This window comes from Lutra lutra, chromosome 4, assembly GCF_902655055.1.
Source record: "Lutra lutra chromosome 4, mLutLut1.2, whole genome shotgun sequence".
In the NCBI taxonomy this organism is placed as follows: domain Eukaryota; kingdom Metazoa; phylum Chordata; class Mammalia; order Carnivora; family Mustelidae; genus Lutra; species Lutra lutra.
Genome location: NC_062281.1, coordinates 63,201,141 through 63,220,886, shown reverse-complemented (window position 1 = coordinate 63,220,886; position 19,746 = coordinate 63,201,141). Strand labels below are relative to the sequence as shown.

Sequence of the window (19,746 nt, the reverse complement as noted above, 5' to 3'; positions counted from 1 at the left end):
CAAAGCTAGCATTCAAACCTGGGTATTCTGTCTCCAGAATATGTGCTTTTATCCACTCTGGCTTTGAGATCTTTTACAACATATTCAGATGTCTCATAGATATGAAAGAATTGGATTTAGAGGTATTCCTCAAGAAACCTAGTCTTCTGCACTACATGCAAAACTTATCATTAAAGTTTTACATTGGCTTCCTTCCACATGAAAATGAAAGGAATAGGGAAGCATGGGGAGATGTCTGAGTTGCTTTCTTTCTTTACCTAAACAACCCTATCAGTTATATTTTTCTGCTTGTGGTTCTGAACCTTCTTTATACTGTTTGCCCTTCCTCACCATTTCATGGGAATGATGGTCTTTCTCTATAAAATTTTCCTGATTTTACATATATGTAAATAATATATATATAAATATGTATATAAATATAACATATATATATGTGTGTATATATATATAAGCAGGACATCTTCCTCCTCAAGAACCAACTCATAAATTTTTTAATTCATGCCACTTCACAATGGTACCTCCCTAATTCAGGTTGGGGGAGAGAAGGTTAGTCTTGATGAGAAGTCTCAGTCATTCACTCATTAATACATTATTAACTATAAATTATCTACTATGTGCCGTGCCTTTCTTGCAAGACAAAAAATCCTGTTTGCATTCTAGTGGAAAGTGGGAAGAGGAAGCTATGAGAACAAAGAGTAACAGTGACAGATAAACAACATTCTGCTGAACATTCAAATGGGGTAAATATGACCTGAAGTATCTGGATGGCTATTTTATATGGGATGGTTTGTTTCCCTAACCCTGTTCCCTGAGATGCACAGCCAAAAAAAAAACCAAACTCTCCTCCAATGGGGGAGGGGTCAGGGGTGGAGGTGGGGACAATGGCCTTGTGATCCACAGGCTTTTATCTATACCTTAAGTTCCATAGAGCAATGGCTCTACTTTACAAGTACATAGTTATAACTGCTCCTTCTGGAGAAAGGGAGACTAGATGGATATACTGGCCCACAAATACATTATGAGGTTCTGTAGGCAGTGGAAATATATGGAGGTGGTGGTTAAAAAACATTTAGGAGGCACAATCAACAGGATTTTTTTTTAAACAACTGGATTTGGCATGGAAAGGGAAAAAAATTAATGATTTTGAGGTTTCTAGGTAAAATGACTGGTGTGTGACTAATGAAGACTATAAACACTGGAGGGAGCAAATTTGAGATAAATATGGTTTGGGTTATGATGAATTTTGATGATGCTGCCAGCCATCTTTCCTTGCTTTTTCTTCATAGCACTTATTACCATGTGACATATTATATATTTACTTGTTTATTAATTTTGCCTATCTCCACACCTTCCCACAGCCTACAAATTTAAGTTCCATGATGGGAGGAACCTGGTCTGATTTTGCCAGGATCTAGATGGTGGCATGAACTTGACAGTAAATGTTTGTTGGATGAATAAATAAGGTAGCGGCTTTCTTTCATTTTATTTAATCATCAAAACAATCCCAAAATTTTACTCTCATTGTACAGATGAGGAAACTGAGGCCTTGATATGTCAGACATATATGTAATATCGTAACTTGCCTAGACTCACGAATTCCAGCACAGGATATATTTGAACCCACACCTTTCTAACTGCAATGCCCATTTTCTTTGGATATGGGGAATACTTCAGTAGGTTTTGATGGACAACTTTAGGTAATGGGTTCTTAACCTTTTTGATGTTTTGGGCCCCCCTGGTAGTGTGGCCCATGGACTAGTCTCAGAATAATTTTTTTGGAGTGTATAAAATAAAACATGTAAGATTACAAAATAAATCAATTCGATTGAAATAGTTATCAAAATTAAAAAAAATTATGCTATAGTGTTACATGTGCTTCTTTACTACCATATAAAGTAACAAGATCAGCATCAAAGCTTAGAATAATCATAACTTCTTTTCTTTTTTTTCTTTTTTAAAAAGATTTTATTTATTGTTGAGAGAGAGAGAAGGAGTGCGTGTGCATGCACGCAAAAGTAGGCAGAGCAGCAGGCAGAGGGAGAGGGAGAAGTAGACTCCCCGCTGAGCTGAGCAGGGAGCCCAGCAGATGCTTAACCATTGAGCCACCCAGGTGCCCCAATGATCATAATTTCTAAATGGAGATGAATACACATGCAATTTTGAAATATCTATCATGACTATAATATGCAATGAAAATATTAGAGAAAAAAATCATAGGTACTGCTACTACCACTATGGTTTGTTGTCCATATTCATAATTGAATAAAGGCTAATTTTCAGTCTGAGGTATTTTAATAATGGCATAATTCTGCTCCCCCCCCACCCCGCCCCGCCAAGGTGAGACTCCCTGAACTATATCGTTTTTAGGACCATAGCGTTTCGATTAAGAACCCCTGATTCTGGTAGAGGAGGAAGAGAAGAGATGATAAAATCAGGTCTGAGTTACTATCAATGAATTATTGTTTGTTGATGTACCCCTAGTAATCTAGAACAGTCCTGGCCACAAAGTAAGCACTCAATATATATATGTTGAATGAGTTTAGTTCAAATTCTAATGAATGATTACCATGTACAAGATACTGTGTTATGTTCATTATAAGATGCAAATCATTAGGTATTTTCTGAGCACCTACCATGAACCTAGTGTTGTCTGGATGTTATGATGGAAGAAGTGATAATAGTAGCTAACATAATAGTATGCTTTCCATATGCTAGGATTTCTTAAGTGCTTTTGATTAGATTTTTCATTTAAATTTCACTGAATCTTCATAACATCCTTTGAGGTGGATGCTATTCAATTCTCAGGGTACAGATAAAGAACCTGAAGCTTAGAGAATCAACTGCCTTGTCTGAAGTCATAAACTAGGGTTTGGATTTAGGTGACAAGAGTACAGAGTCTTAACTCTAATTACTACATTAGATTGCCTTTCCCTATTAAAAGATAAACTATTTGCTCTCCAGGTAGTTACAGTTTTGGTAATAAAGGTAAAAACTGCAGCTTTTAGAATTTCTTGAGCAGAAGAGGAACATGGAAATACTCTTCAGAAGATCTGGCTATTATTTATCCATTCAAATGTTACTGAGTACCTATACACTAGGCATCACACTAGGTTTAGTAATGCTTTAGGGAAAATTCATTTGAAACCCAAATGAATTTCATTTGGTATTCCCTAAATTCATTTAGGGAAATTCATTTGACACGAAGGAAGTTGGTAAGATCACGTAGGTAGGGAGGGAATATAGATGAGAACAGGAGAGACTATTACATCTTAAGGAACTCACACACTTAAAGATCTGGTAAAGAGGTGGATTCCATGAAGGAGATTGAGAAAGAACAGCCAGAGAGGTAAAAGGAAACCAGGAGAATGTGGCATTAGCAAATCAAGGAGGGAATGGTCAACAGTGTCAAAAGATACTGAAGTTCAAATAAAATGGGAATGGAAAAATGCCATTGGATTTGGTGATATAGGAGCCAACCTGTGATCTTAGAACAGTTTTGTGCAGACAGGTGGATACCAATATCTGAACCTCTTACTTGAACCCAATTAGTATTCATTGCTTGCCACCTGACTTCTACTTTATACGGTAGAGTAGCATTATCTACACACTAACTTATTCTAGTGTGACTATATATATATATATATATATATTCTAGTGTGACTATATATATATATGTATCACATATGAGTGATTCCACTGGCTATTCCACCCCATGACTTTATGTGAGTAGTAGTGGAAGCAGTGTAAAGTGGGAGACCATGCATGTCTTCTCTCAGTTACTTTCAGGTTATTTATGTCTCTTTTTAGCACAAGTACTTTGCTACACTGAATGTGGTTCTAGTGTTTAAAGATAACAGTATGTATTTTTCATACAACATGGCCCCCAAATGCAAGCCAACTTCTTCATCTGGTTTTCAAACAGAACCAGCCATCTGCTTTATTGCTGGAAGAAAAAGCAGGCTGCACCAAACTTATTGTGATTGTACATGATCTCTAACACAGTGCCTCCTAAGAGACTTTTTAGGGCAATTTTGACTGTAGTCAATTTTTAGAATAGGTACTGATGTTAGAACTAGCTTAACATGACACACTGAAGAGAGAAGAGAATGCCTATGGAATTCTGGGGTGAGGGAGTCCCAGACAAGACAGACTCTATTCTAAAGTATTTTTTTCCGCTGAATTCTCTATCGTCCTAGATCCTGGAGGCTGCCTAAAGCTCCTGTACCTACTGGACCCTGCCTTGTTTCTTCTGAACCTAACTTCTGCCTGTCTGACTTCAGTACTTCTAGTTCCTTCATTCTGCTCCATCTAAAATTCTGATTTACTGGAAAAAGGCAAATCCAGCAGATACTTCAAGTGGAAACTCCAATTACTATTAAACTGTTTTTTAGAAATCAGTTATGTTAATTTTAACACATCTTGAAATGTACAATTAAATTCTATGCTTAAGGGGAATGGTATTTTATTTTTATTTTGTATTACCTAGGGTATACTAAAGACGAAGCATATAAAATTTTGTTCATGCACATTTGTGGAGTACACCGTTTCTCACCACTTAGGCAAAATTACACTAAAACAATGCAGCTGAACGAGAGAAGAATCTTAGAAATACATAGAGGTTATTCCATATGCAAAGTAACTTAAATGAGGCTACACAATAGTAACGAAAACCAAAATCAGTCTGCTCCTCTTTCCCAAGAACTACGGGGCTCCTTGGTGTTTCAGACTCCAGCAATTTGGAAGCATGAAAATCCTGCCCTCTGCCGCTTAGTTAAGAAAAAGGCCTCCGCACAATTAATTACTTTTGTGAAGGGCAAGTTCTACTCTTGAGCAAAACACTAGTGAAAAGTCAGAAGGTGAGCAAAGTAAATGCTTTCTTGGATTTTTAACTCCAGGCGATCCTAATTTCTCGACAGCTTAAACACTCACCCTGGCATTCAACATTAGGCAAAGCCCATTGGGTTTCAAAAGCAGGTAGTTTTGATTTTTCTCACTATTTCACCCTCATTAGTCATTTCTGAGGTAGGTTACCAGCCGGTATTACAGTGATTTGGGGGAGGCCTGGAATGGGGGCGTCGGAAGATGGTCCTCAGTGCGGCTGCCTGGACCGGACTGGACACTGAGCTCCAGGTTGCAGGGGCGCACAGCCTCTCCGCCTTCGCCGAGCAGCCGTCTCAGCCCCAGCTCTGGGCGTCCCGCAGGCCGGGACGTTTGTTAAAGAGGAATAGGGACGTTTACCTGGTGCCGATCCCTACCAAGTAGGTGTTGGTGCCCTGCAGGGTCATGGGTCCCGGGTTACAGCCCAGGATGCGCACCACCCGGCTGGAGAGCCGCTCGATGCGCTGCAAAACAGCCGACATGACCGCTGCGGCAGCCCGGGGCGGCGCAACTACTCGAACGCGGAAGCGGCTACTAGGCCAATGCAGGGGAGAGGTAGGGCGGGGCCAGCAGTCTCCTGACGTAGCGCGAAAGGGCGGAGGGGAAATCGCCAGCCGTGCTGGGGGCGGGGCCAGAGGTCACCTGACGCCGCCCGGGCTCCGTAGGCGGAGGCGGGAGCGTAGGCTAGGGCGCGAGGCGTGAGGCTTCTCGAGGCGAGATTGCGTTCGGCTGGCCGCGCGCCATTTCCTGTCACAACCTGGTGATTTCACAGCAATTTGTGGCGTTCATCCCAGTGGACGAGAGACATTTTAACCTGGGAAGTCTTGTGGAGCACAGGGCAGGCCGATTTGGGGTTAGTTGCGGAGCACTATATTCTGGGAAGGTGGGCTTCTTATTTTCAGCCAATGGCGATGTGTGTGTGTTTTGTGTGTGAGTTAAGAAACCTGTTTGCTTTTTATAATAAATAGGGGCAACTAGTATTTACTTAGTGCTTACTGCCATGCTAAGTGCTTTTTCTAAACACTATCTCATTTAATTCTCCTAAGGACACGAGGAGGAAGGCACTATTTTTATGTTTGTTCTACAAATGAAACGGGGATTTGGAGACTTGGCCGGGTGCCAGCAGTCTGAACCCAGCTCAGGGTCTGAAGCCTTGTTCCTGGCTGTCTTGCCCCAACACTTGTCCCCCTCTCGTTAGATTCAAGGAGCTTGGCGCGCTCTCCTTGTGCTGTGTTCCTGCCCAGAGACCTAGCTCGGCCTTGAGTTTCGTCCCATTTTCGCTATGAGGAGCCCTTTTCTAATCTAAGCATGGACTATCCCAGTATTAACCACCCCTTCCTATTAAAAAAAATTGAGTTACGATTTACCTAAAAGGAAATGCGCAGATTCTACAATCCGTTGCATTGTTATGATAGTTGTATGTAAGCTACCGCAAAAGAGATACATACCTCTGTCCCATATCCACTGTCCCGACTTGTCTTTTTCAAAACACGTAGGAGAGCGACACATTAGGTGCTTGTGGTTATAAAATTTAGGAAACACATTTTAACACTTTTTTTGCAGGTGTTTCTGAAGAAGAGACTACTATTTTTCAGCATTTGTTTTACAAATCGTTAGTTTAATATTCTGGATTTCTTGAAAGACACACCTGTTTTATGGGTGACAAATTTCTTTGCCGTGTGTCTCAAAAGATGTACTTGTAATGGAAAAGTGTTTCAAAAACCTTTGCTGAAAGGGCAATATGCCCTTTACAAAAATGTTTGGAAGAACCATCAAAATTCCCCACATCAGTTACTTTCAGCTCCCCAGTTTTATTTATTTGTAGTCTCTTAATGGCTATTCAGTCAGGAAGCTACCTCCATTTTCTCTTTTGAAAAACCTTGTGCTGGAAATTCAACAAACCTTTGAGAAGAGGGTGGAACAGCAATTTCTGGGACTGGTGGGCAGTTCCATTTTTTTATCCCTTGGCTTTTTGTTTTAAAATAGAATTTCCCTTGTGGCTTCCATCTCTATTTCTTTTTTTTTAAAGATTTTATTTATTTGACAGAGAGAGATCACAAGTAGACAGAGAGGCAGGCAGAGAGAGGGAGGGAAGCAGGCTCCCTGCTGAGCAGAGAGGCGGATTCGGGACTGGATCCTAGGACCCTGAGATCATGACCTGAGCCGAAGGCAGCGGCTTAACCCACTGAGCCACCCAGGCGCCCCTCCATCTCTATTTCTTTTAATTCATTGCCAAGGTCTTCCATCTGCCAAATGGACTTAACAAATAATTTAAAGCTCAAGTGACTTCACTTGAGTCATACAAGGAGCTACCAGAGTTTGGGTAGTTAACTTGGTTTAGACAAATTAAAATTGGGATGATTGTGGGATATCCTGGTAAAGAAATCTGTAGACTGTTGGGTAAATATGGGTTGAACTTAGAAGAGAGATCTAGGCTGCTACTACAAAATTGTCTTTGTAGATATGTTTAGTATGTGACTTGAAGTTTAAGCTCTTCTCCAAGAAATAATGATTTTGGGCAAACTTCCTAGGTCCCTGCCCTCTTCAGGAGCATTGTACCCAATAAAACTCAATAAACTTTGCTTTCCTGCTCACCAAAAAAACAAAACAAAACAAAAAACCCAAAGATTTTATATTCTGTTCAGTTACATTTATAATTATTTACATCTACCTACAGTATGCATAGTATTATTGTAGACATATGGGGGGGTGTTAAAATTATAGTTGGCTTTCTAGAGGCTTATTACCAGGAAGGAGACATACATTATCTTATTTTAAAGCATATCTGAGTAAATCCTAGAGAAGTATAGTTGAAGTGATAGGATTGCAAGGAGGAAGAAGGAGAATCAAATTAATTGTGAAGATTGGGAAAGCTTGAAGGTGGTAGGGTTTTGAGCTGATCCTTAAAGGACTGATATAACCTCATCAGGTAGATGGAGGTAGGAAAGGCATTCTAGACAGTAAATAATCTTGAGAAAAGGCTTGGAAATAGAACAACTGTAGTATTTATTTTGGGAAACCAACAATCATGTCCTTGGGACACAGGTTTTAAGGTGTACAGTTTGAAAAAGGTAAGACTAAGTTAAAAAAATACTTTGTGAATTCTTTATCAGAGTACTTCAAATGTAAGAATCTCTCCTTCCTTTTTAAACACTTGTTATCTACTTGGATATTCTGTGAGGTAAATTGTATTTTCTTAAAACTTAAATTTTGAATACAGTAAAACCTTGTAACCTAGTCAGCCTGTGAGAGGAGCCATGTTATTCCTTCTCCCAGTGTGACAATTATAAAGGGGGTGTACTGTAGTTGCAATGATACTCTCTTATCACTAGATGAAAAAATCCCACATATGACTAACAGATGACTTCAGTTTCATTTTAGTATTCATGCTGAAAGGTTTACACGCCCTTTAATGGTTCTCGTTTTCAGTGAACAAGAAATAAGATTCCCATGATGATTTTCCAGGAGAGACTTTGAGTTAAGGCTTTTTATACTTAACAAGTAAGTCTCTATTTTATATGTGTTGAATTTGGCTGACAAATGAAAGTTTGCTAGTTTTTACTTCTTCAAACATATGCGTTATTACAAAGAGATCATGTACAGTGAGCAAAGGTCATGTATTTTGGCTGGCAGCCAGTTAGCCACATAGCTGAGTTGACTTCTGAATGAAATTGGATTGAAACTGTTCTATTAAGTCAGCAAGTGTCACGAATTCTCTGTAAAGTCAAATTTTATAGGTGGTATTATTTCTCCTAAGGTAATAATTGGAAAAAGTGATTAACTGTAGGGATAGAGATGAACTAGTCTTCATACAAGTTAGGTCACTATGTGGTTATTGAAGGAGGTGTGGGCTTTCTTTATGAGAGCTGCTATATTTATTTCCTTGCTTTGTAGTTTTCTTTTTGGTTGGCATTATGTTCTGCCTGATTAAATTAGGAATAGAGACGTTGCCACGTCACATTAGTCTGTTGAAAATGTTTTGCTAATAATGGAGTTTCTATGTTTCTTAGTATTTTTCTTGTAAAATTTATTTCAAAACTGCTAGTATTTTCCATATCCATAGCTGGATAAAGGAAACTCTCTTTGTGGGGAGAGTGGTTAAGAAATGTACACGTGGAGTGCTTAGGTATTAAAATCTGTAATGTTAAGGAAATTATCTACATTAAAATGATTTACTCATTAGAGATAACTCCTCTAAACTCATCTCTAAGTCTCAGTGTTTTGACCAATAATACCCTTCCCAAAGAGATTTGTGAGTATTAAAGTAAATGTATGTATAGTACTCCACATACAGAGTAGATACTGAGTGATGATAGCTACTGCTATTACTATTTTTCCATTATATATGTGATGTTCTTTTCCTCCCTACATAGTGAAGCTTAAGAAGTTATATTTTTTAGAATATTAGATCAGGACTGGATGCACATTAAACACATCCAGTATAACCATGGTAAGGAATTTGCCAATATTTTGTGGAACTTTTGTTTCTGGAGGACATATTTGAAGTCTGGTACATTAGATTTTCAAACTAGATGTTCTTTTCATCTGGAACACTTTTCCACATGATATTCACATGACTAATTTCGCTACTTACATGCCATCTTCTCTGTGAGGCCTGTCCTGACCATTCAAGACCTGAGCTGAGATCAGGAGCCAGACACTTAACTGACTAAGCCACCCAGGTACTCTCTGTCCTGACCATTCTAATTAAAATTGCAACTCATGATGTGCCCGTCTCTACTTCCAACACCAAGGTTTGTGTTTTTTCCATAGCACTTATCACCTTCCAATATAATATTCAATTCATTTATTTATTTAATAACTAATATTATTATTTTTATTGTTAATTGACTGTCTTTCTCTGTTCAGATGTAAATTCCACAAGGGCAGGGATTTTTTTGTTTCTTTTGTCATTTGCTATATCCCCAAAGCCTAGAACAGCACATGGTATGTTCTAAGTAAATATTTTCAGTTGAACAGAACCTTCTGATTAAATCTCATCCTTCTAAACTCCATACTTATGTCTTTCATTTTAAGATAAGAAACTTACCACATGGAAATTCATGGCCTGCTCGTTTGGGAAAACTCAAATTTTAAAATTATTGTTTTCCATCCTATTGGCCACAGCATTCTTGTCAGGGAAACTAGTGATAGTGAATTTTTTTTTTTTTTTCATTATGAAGAGTGAAATACCTTTTAGTTTTATTTTGAAAACTTTAAACAAAATCTTATAAGGGGTAAAATGATAAGAACACTAAGTATCAGCTGGTGTGTGTTTTCAGTAACATTTTCACCTCCTGGTTTTTAAAGTGATAAGCATTCTTTATAGAACATGTAGGGTGTTAGTCTACTTGGGCTGCCGTAACAGAATAACTACAGACTTTGTGACTTAAACAACAGACATTTATTTTTTCACAGTTCTGGAGACTAGTAGTCCAGTATCAAGGTGCCAGCAGGGTTGGTTTCTTGTGAGGCCTCTCACTTTGGGTTGCAGATGATTGCTTCGTAGCTGCATACTCATGTGGCCTTTCTTGTGTGGGTATGGGAGTGGAGTGTGTGTAGGGGGGAGGTCTCTATTGTCTCTTCTTTATATAAGGACATCAGCCCTATTGGATTAGGGCTCTGTCCTTATTACTCCTTTTAATCTCAATTACCTCCTTAGAGGCCCATCTCTAAGTACAGTCACATTGGTGGTTAGTATTTTGTAAGAACTTTGGAGGGAAACCATTCAGTTCATACATGTAGAAAAGAATAAGAAGAGGAAAAAAATTCATTTATAATACCATTATTCCCCCAGGTTAAACTACTGTTAACATTTTTGTATTCCTCCAGTCATTTTTTTTTTTTTTTTTTGTATTTTCAAAGCTTTGCAATCATGCCATAGTATTTTTTTTTTTTTTTTTTACTTAACATTCTTTAATGTGAAGTCCAAGTTTGCAAACTCAGATGCTTATAGGGATCAGGCAGGCAAGGTAACAATGGTAACCAACATTTATTGAGTTCTGTTTGCCAAGTACTTTCCTAGAAATTTGTATGTATTATATATGTCCTCTTTCTTAGTCTTCACCACAACCCTATGATCTATATGCCATTATTTTTTCCATATTTCAAGTGAAAGAAAATAAGGCACAGGGAGGTAAAAGAACTGTTTGAGGACACAGCTAGTAGGTAGCTTTATTGTCATTGAGACCCAGCTGCTGAAATGACTGAAATGGGGTGGAGGGCTACTGTGGTGAACTTGAGAGAACATACCCCACCTAGGGCATTCACAGCTCATGAAGAAAGGTCAGTCTCTTGTAAAAGATCTTTCAGTTTTTTGATAGCAGTGAAAAATCTGTATTTTTACATGAAACATTGGCAATTAGGAAAGTTAAACATTGTTGAATAGAACTTTTTTTTAGCTTTGAGACATTTTATTATAAAAAGCTAGTATTTCTAAACATAAACTAGTAAGAACTTAAAACTCATTGCACTTTTTTTTTTTAAATTTTATTTATTTAAAAACTCATTGCACTTTTACTTCACTTTTTATCTTGACCTTGTAGTAAATCTTTAGCTTCATTGATTTTTCCTGCTGTATAAGGAGATCCTCCCTTGTCAGGGTGATTAAAAAGCACAGTTTGTAGAAGAGCATCTCTTTTCCATTATTGGTAGTAGAGCTTACACTGCTGTTAATGCTGCCTCTTATTTTGGCACTTTGTGTTCAAACCCACTTCTGTAATAGCTGTCACTGAAGATAGATTTTGGTAGACTTTGAAAACTCGTTTTGTTTGAAGCTCTGTATGCTTCATGGCTTGCAAAACAAAAGCCTGCAGATCCTGCAGCAGTAATGGTCAGTCCATTTGCTACTACTACATGGCCCATAGCTCTGGCTTGGTGCCCCTGCATCCACTGAGAGGTTTATCCCAGCCCAGAGGCTGCAGCCATCAATTCCATGCCTCTACCAGAAAGCACCACTGGCAGGTACAAAGGGCCCAGATACAAGTACCCCAGGAAATATGGGAGCAGCTGCCAAGTCAGACAGATCTTGTCTGTAGATTGCATTCAGCCCACATTTATAAAATCGGGGTCACAATAGTAATACCTGTCTCCAAATTTTGATGTAAGATTTTAAATGGGGGATTCTATGTATAAGGTTTAGTTTAATACCTGACACATAGTGCTAAGTAAATGTTAGCTAACATTTGTCCAGTCATTGGAATTCTTTAAAAGTATCATTTACTATTGTTTTTATTTTAAGAGATTATGTAAGTAATATATGGGTACACGTCTTTTATAAAAAATTTCAACAGTATAAAAGAATAATTAATTATAGGATTGAAGTTGCATTTGCTTTCCACTCCCAACTTCCTTCCTCTCTCTGTATATAATTAAAAACCCATAAATGCTATATTTATCTTTATGGCATTTGTTTTTTTTTTTTTTTTTTTTTTCACTTTATATGTCTTGGGAGATCTTCTGAGGCCAGTTTATACAAAACGTCTTCATTCTTTTTAAAGGTTGTGTGGTGTATTCTTTACTCTGGTGTACCATAATTTATTGAACTAGATCTCATTTGTCATTTAGGCAGTTTTCAACCTTTGGCTATTATAAAGAAGGTTTTGCAAATAGTATATATATTTGTGCACATTTGTGACATTTTTCCTAGGCTTGATTCTTAGATGGAATTGCTGAATCAAAACCATATTAACTTAATATAGAGAACACACTGATGGTTACTGGAGGGAAGGTGGCTGGTGGGTGGGTGAAATAGGTAATGGGGATTGAAGAGTGCACTGTGATGAGCACTGGGTGTTGTATGGAGTTGCTGAATCACTATATTGTACACCTGAAACTAATTTCACACTGTGCGTTAACTGGAATTAAAATTTAAAAACTATATTAAGAATTTTTACAGCTATTGCACCTTTGTTAAATATTTTTTTTAAGTTATTTAAAGATTTTTATTTATTTATTTGACACAGACAGAGAGAGATCACAAGTAGGCAGAGAGGCAGGCAGAGAGAGAGGAGGAAGCAGGCTCCCCATTGAGCAGAGAGCCCAATGTGGGGCTCCATCCCAGGACCCTGAGATCATGACCTGAGCTGAAGGCAGAGGCTTAACCCACTGAACCACCCAGGCACCCCGTGTTAAATATTTTTTAGTAGCTTTGTGGTATTCCATTTTGTGAATCTACCATTATTTACTGATTTCGTATGTTGACACAGTTAGATTGTTTCTAATTTTTTGCCACTGTAGATGGACCTGTGATAAATATCTTTGTTAGTAGGTTATGGTTTTTAAAAGGTAAGTAGTCAGGAAGTTTTCAACTAATAAGTGTATTTCTGAGGCTTTTCTTTCCCAAAACTATTATAAGAACCATATTTAGTCATAATTTATTATTTCTAGAAAAATAGAGGTTTGATAAAATCATGGCCTAGGGTTTTTAATATTACAGTCAAGATTTTTAGAATCTTTTATATATGTTTCATTTTAGGTGTTGTCATCTGTAATGAAGATCACTGAAAAACAGAAGATTGAATAAAGCCTTGTAAATTGGATCTGGATAGGACATTTAGAAAAGAAAATTACTCACGTTGGTTTTAGTGTTTCAATTTCATATTTATTCTTTTGAATAAATTTAAGTAGTAGAAGTTAAAATTCAGTGCTATACTAACAGATGCACTAATACTATTTTTTTTCTTTTTTTTTTTTTGTATGAGAGAAGAAAATAGATAACCAAGAGCTCTAGTGATTCATAATGAAATACACTAAATTGCACTTTATGTTGTCAGTTCTTGGCATTATAATCTATATAACTGATTTAATTGTGGACATTTGGGTATCTGTCAGGTTTTTCTATGAAGGACGAAATGTTTTTGGTATTTTAACAGTAAGCTTTATGCTCTTTGGAACACTTGTGGTACAATGTTTTAGTTACTCTTGGTTCAAGGCTGATTTAAAGAAAGCAGGCCAAGAAAGTCAGCACTGTTTTCTTCTACTTCATTGCTTGCAAGGAGGAGTTTTTACAAGGTGAGCATACACTTTTGATCATTAATATTATTTTTCTTTTATGTAAAAAGAAACTACCTTTCTGTGTTTGGGTAGTCAAATGTACAAAGTTCCCCTACTTGCATGTAGCACAAAGGTCACTTGCTCCTCACTATCAGTGGTTATATGAGTCGTTGCTACTGTTAGAATTTTCTAGGTTCATTAATAGAATGTTTTAATTTACCTTGGGACACCTGGGTGGCTCAGTTGGTTAAGCATTCAGCTCTTGATTTCGGTCCAGTCATGATCTCAGGGTTGTGGGATCCAGTCCTGCGTCAGGCTTGGTTTAGCGTGGCATCTGCTGCTCTCCCGTCTCCTCGCCGCCTTCCCCTGCTTGTGTACGTGCACACATGAGCGTGTGTGTGTGTGTGCACACGCGTGTGTGTTCTCTCTCTCAAAATCTTAAGGGATGTTTTCTTAAATTTCAATTCAGTTAATATATAGTGTATTATTAGTTTCAGAGGTAGAGTTCAGTGATTCATCAGTCTTATATAATACCCAGTGCTCATTACATCATGTGTTCTCCTTAATGTCCATCACCCCGTTACCCTATTCCCTCAGACCCCTTCCCTCCAGCAACCCTCAGTTTGTTTCCTATGGTTAAGAGCCTCTTATGGTTTGTCTCTCTCTCTGACTTTGTCTTGTTTTATTCTTCCCTCCTTTCCCCCCACAATCCTGTTTTTTTTCCTCTTAAATTTCAAATATGAGTGAGATCATATGATTATTGTCTTTCTCTGATTGACTTATTTTGCTTGGCATAATACTGTCTGGTACCAGCCACGTTGCTGCAAATGGCAAGATTTAATTTTTTGATGGTTGAGTAATATTCATATATATCTATATCTGTATATCTATACAGGTATATATATATATATATATATATATATATACCACATCTTCTTTCTTTATTCATCTGTTGATGGACATTTGGGCTCTTTATATAGTTTGGCTATTGTGGACATTGCTGCTACAAACATTGGGGTGCACGTGCCCCTTCAAATTAAGTTACTTTTTCTGGTATGTACTCAGTTTTTGTGGGGGGATGACTCATTTCTGTGTCTTATGAATCTTTTATCTTCTATTTTGTATTCCAATCCTGATTATATAAATACAGTTTATCACATGCAACTGTGTTAGATCACTTAATTTTTTAAGTTTCTTATACCACTGATTTCACGATATGAAATTTTTATTGTAATAATTGCAGTAGCCATATGGTTAATTAGGTACAGAATCATATGAACTAAAAATAACTTTAAGAATCATCTTGTTTGAGGACGCCTGAATGGCTTAGTTGTTAAGCATCTGCCTTCAGCTCAGCTTATGATCCCAGGGTCCTGGGATGGAGTCCCATGTCGGGCTCCTTGTTCAGCAGGGAGCCTGCTTCTCCCTCTGCCTGCTGCTCCCCCTGCTTGTGTTCTCTCTTTTTCTCCCTCTTTCTCTGACAGATAAATAAAATCTTAAAAAAAAAAAATCATCTTGTTCATCTTGTTATTTTATAGTTAAATTAGGAATCTAAATAAGTCCTGAGAATTCTATGATTTTCCATATGTCTAATTTCATTTGACCTTTTCATTATTATCTTAAGGCATTTAATTCTGTTAAAAGCAATATATATGTAATAGATAAAAAGAAAAATAAAGACAAATATTAGATGGATAATAATTTTTTTTGTTACAATTAGATTTTGAATTTGGGCTATTTTAACTACTGTCTTCAGAGATATTTTAGTGACTGTAGAATTCTAATATGTAGTTATTTTGTCTCTGCATATTATAGTCTCTGCATATAAATCTCTTGGTTTCTGTTTTTGCGTTTCAGGAATTAGATATCCGTTTTACTGCTGTTCTTTTGTTTTTTAAAAAAAATTAAAAATGTTATTTTTTAAAAAGATTATTAGAAAGAGAGAGTGAGAGATCATGAGCAAGAGGGAAGGGTAGAGGGAGAAGAAGACTCCCTGCTGAACAGGGAGCCCAGAGCGGGACTTGGCCCCAGGATCCTGGGATCATGATCTGAACTGAAGGCAGATGCTTAACCAACTGAGCCACCCAGGTGGCCACTGCTATTCTTTAAAAAGTATTTTATCTTTTTGGGTTTATACAGTTTCCGATATATCTAGGTATAGATTTTTTTTTCCCCTTGGGATTTGCTGGCCTTCTTAATTCTGTGGATTATTATCTTCCATCAGTCTTACACAATTCTCAGCCATTATCTTTTCTAATGTTTTCTGTACTACATTTCCTTCTGGGACTCTAAGTAAATGTAAGTTAGATCTCACACTATCTAATATGAATGTTGCATGTTAGGTGTTTTGAATTTTTATTTTTAGACTCTGTGATACATTCTGTGAAAATTTTTCATAACTCTTTTTATTTCACCTGTACTTTCGTTGTGGCCGAAATGTTATTCCACCCAACATCTGAGTTTTATTTTACTTTTTAATTTTAATTTAATTTTATTATTTTTAAATTTAAATTCAGATTGTTTAACAAATAATGTAGTATTGGTTACAGGAGTAGAAGTTAGTGATTCATCACTTATATGTATCATCTAGTGCTCATCACAGAATTGCCATCCTAATACCCATCACCCATTTAACCCATTCCCTCACTCACTTCCCCTCCAGCAACCCTCAGTTTGTTCTCTGTAGTTAGGAGTCATTTAGTTTCCATTCCCCTCTATTTTTATCTTATTTTTCCTTCCCTTCCCCTATGTTCATCTGTTTGGTTTCTTAAATTACACATGTGAGTGAAATCATATAATATTTGTCTTTCTCTGACTTATTTTGCTTTGCATAATACACACTAGTTCAATCCATGGACTGCAAATGGAAAGATTTCATTCTTTTTGATGACTCAGTAATATTCCTGTGTGTGTGTGTGTGTGTGTGTGTGTGTCTGTGTGCATGCATGTGCGCGTCACATCATCTTTATCCACTCATCAGTCAATGGAGGTTTCGGCTCTTTCACTAATTTGGTTATTGTTGATAGTGCTGCTATAAACATTGGGGTGCGTGTGCCCCTTTGAATCAGCATTTTTGTATCCTTTGGGTAAATAACTAGTGTGCAATTGGTGGGTTGTAGGGTAGTTCCATTTTTACGTTTTTTTCTTTCTTTTTTTTAAATTTTAATTAAAAAAAAATAAACATATAATGTATTATTAGCCCCAGGGCTACAGGTCTGTGAATTGCCAGGTTTATACACTTAACAGCACTCACCATAGCACATACCCTGCCCACCATAGCACATTCCCTCCCCAATATCCATAACCCCACCACCCTCTCCCTCCCCCCCTCCCCCCAGCCACCCTCAGTTTGTTTTGTGAGATTGAGTCTCTTATGGTTTATCTCCCTCCCAATCCCATCTTGTTTCATTTATTCTTTTCTTACCCCCCAAGCCCCCCACGTTGCATTTCCACTTCCTTATATCAGGGAGATCATATGATAGTTGTCTTTCTCCAATTGACTTATTTCACTAAGCATAATACTCTCTAGTTCCATCCACGTCGTTGCAAATGGCAAGATTTCATTTCTTTTGATGGCTGCATAGTATTCCATTGTATGTATATACCACATCTTCTTTATCCATTCATCTGTTGATGGACATCTAGGTTCTTTCCTTAGTTTGGCTATTGTAGACATTGCTGCTATAAACATTCGGGTGCACGTGCTTCTTTGGATCACTACATTTGTATCTTTAGGGTAAATACCCAGTAGTGCAATTGCTGGGTTGTAAGGTAGTTCTATTTTCAACTTTTTGAGGAAGCTCCATGCTGTTTTCCAGAGTGGTTGCACCAGCTTGTATTCCCACCAGCAGTGTAGGAGGGTTCCCCTTTCTCCGCATCCTTGCGAGCATCTGTCATTTCTTGACTTGTTAATTTTAGCCATTCTGACTGGTGTGAGGTGGTATCTCATTGTGGTTTTGATTTGTATTTCCCTGATGCCGAGTGATGTGGAGCACTTTTTCATGTGTTTGTTGGCCGTTTGGATGTCTTCTTTGCAGAAAGTCTGTTTATGTCCTCTGCCCATTTCTTGATTGGATTATTTGTTCTTTGGGTGTTGAGTTTGATAAGCTCTTTATATATTTTGGATACTAGCCCTTTATCTGCTATGTCGTTTGCAAATACCTTCTCCCATTCTGTCAGTTGTCTTTTAGTTTTGTTAACTGTTTCCATTGCTGTGCAAAAGCTTTTGATCTTGATGAAGTCCCAATAGTTCATTTTTGTCCTTGCTTCCCTTGCCTTTGGCGATGTTCCTAGGAAGAAGTTGCTGCGACTGAGGTCGAAGAAGTTGTTGCCTGTGTTCTCCTCAAGGATTTTGATGGATTCCTTTCTCACATTGAGGTCCTTTATCCATTTTGAGTCTTTTTTCGTGTGTGGTGTAAGGAAATGGTCCAAGTTCATTTTTCTGTATGTGGCTGTCCAATTTTGCCAACACCATTTGTTGAAAAGGCTGTCTTTTTTCCATTGGACATTCTTTCCTGCTTTGTCGAAGATGAGTTGACCATAGAGTTGAGGGTCTATTTCTGGGCTCTCTTTTCTGTTCCATTGATCTATGTGTCTGTTTTTGTGCCAGTACCATGCTGTCTTGATGATGACAGCTTTGTAATAGAGCTTGAAGCCTGGAATTGTGATGCCACCAACTTTGGCTTTCTTTTTCAATATTCCTTTAGCTATTTGAGGTCTTTTCTGGTTCTATACAAATTGTAGGATAATTTATTCCATTTCTTTGAAAAAAATGGATGGTATTTTGATAGGGATTGCATTAAATGTGTAGATAGCTTTAGGTAGCATAGACATTTTCACAATATTTGTTCTTCCAATCCATGAGCATGGATCATTTTTCCATTTATTTGTGTCTTCCTCAGTTTCTTTCATGAGTACTTTATAGTTCTCTGAGTATAGATTCTTTGCCTCTTTGGTAAGGTTTATTCCTTGGATTCTTATGGTTTTGGGTGCAGTTATAAATGGGACTGACTCCTTAATTTCTCCTTCTTCTGTCTTGTTGTTGGTGTAAAGAAATGCAACTGATTTCTGTGCATTGATTTTATATCCTGACACTTTACTGAATTCCTGTACAAGTTCTAGCAGTTTTGGAGTGGAGTCTTTTGGGTTTTCCACATATAATATCATATCAACTGCAAAGAGTGATAGTTTGATGACTTCTTTGCTGATTTGGATGCCTTTAATTTCTTTTTGTTGTCTGATTGCTGAGGCTAGGACTTCTAGTACTATATTGAATAGCAGTGGTGATAACAGACATCCCTGCCGTGTTCCTGACCTTAGTGGTAAAGCTTTCAGTTTTTCTCCATTGAGAATGATATTTGCGGTGGGTTTTTCATAGATGGCTTTGATAATATTGAGGTATGTGCCCTCTATCCCTACACTTTGAAGAGTTTTGATCAGGAAGGGATGCTGTACTTTGTCAAATGCTTTTTCAGCATTTATTGAGAGTATCATATGGTTCTTGTTCTTTCATTAATGTGTTGTATCACATTGATTGATTTGCGGATGTTGAACCAACCTTGCAGCCCTGGAATAAATCCCACTTGGTCATGGTGAATAATTCTTTTAATGTACTGTTGGATCCTATTGGCTAGTATTTTGGTGAGAATTGTCACATCTGTGTTCATCAAGGATATTGGTCTGTAGTTCTCTTTTTTGATGGGATCCTTGTCTGGTTTTGGGATCAAGGTGATGATGACCTCATAAAATGAGTTTGGAAGTTTTCTTTCCATTTCTATTTTTTGGAACAGTTTCAGGAAAATGGAATTAATTCTTCTTTAAATGTTTGGTAGCATTCCCCTGGGAAGCTTTCTGGCCCTGGGCTTTTGTTTGTTT

The 19,746-nt window shown here is 37.5% G+C and overlaps 2 protein-coding genes, 1 long non-coding RNA gene and 1 pseudogene across 8 annotated transcripts in view; 2 read left to right on the top strand and 2 right to left on the bottom strand.

Annotated features, from left to right (window-relative positions):
• LOC125096895 (uncharacterized) overlaps positions 1 to 4,449 on the top strand; it is a 49,685-nt gene extending 45,236 nt beyond the window's left edge. For 2 of the 4 annotated variants that reach the window (XR_007126431.1, XR_007126432.1), the window contains one exon: positions 4,197 to 4,449. This is a non-coding gene — a long non-coding RNA (uncharacterized LOC125096895). Of the gene's footprint in view, positions 1 to 1,358; positions 2,177 to 4,196 lie in introns of those variants that run through there. The other 2 variants (XR_007126434.1, XR_007126433.1) reach the window with 2 other exon arrangements.
• The window catches only part of LACTB2 (lactamase beta 2), a 39,511-nt gene extending 34,090 nt beyond the window's left edge, over positions 1 to 5,421 (bottom strand). For 2 of the 3 annotated variants that reach the window (XM_047724023.1, XM_047724022.1), the window contains exon 1: positions 5,239 to 5,421. In XM_047724023.1, coding sequence (XP_047579979.1) covers positions 5,239 to 5,360 — 122 coding nt within the window. In that variant the 5' untranslated portion in view covers positions 5,361 to 5,421. The remainder of the gene's footprint in view (positions 1 to 5,238) is intronic. The other variant, XM_047724021.1, reaches the window with a different exon arrangement.
• A 2,880-nt stretch (positions 5,422 to 8,301) lies between these two features.
• The window catches only part of XKR9 (XK related 9), a 49,938-nt gene continuing 38,493 nt past the window's right edge, over positions 8,302 to 19,746 (top strand). The window contains exons 1-2 of the mRNA XM_047727796.1: positions 8,302 to 8,379; positions 13,355 to 13,890. Coding sequence (XP_047583752.1) covers positions 13,619 to 13,890 — 272 coding nt within the window. The 5' untranslated portion in view covers positions 8,302 to 8,379; positions 13,355 to 13,618. The remainder of the gene's footprint in view (positions 8,380 to 13,354; positions 13,891 to 19,746) is intronic.
• LOC125098733 (mitochondrial import inner membrane translocase subunit TIM14-like) lies at positions 11,400 to 12,126 on the bottom strand (annotated as a pseudogene).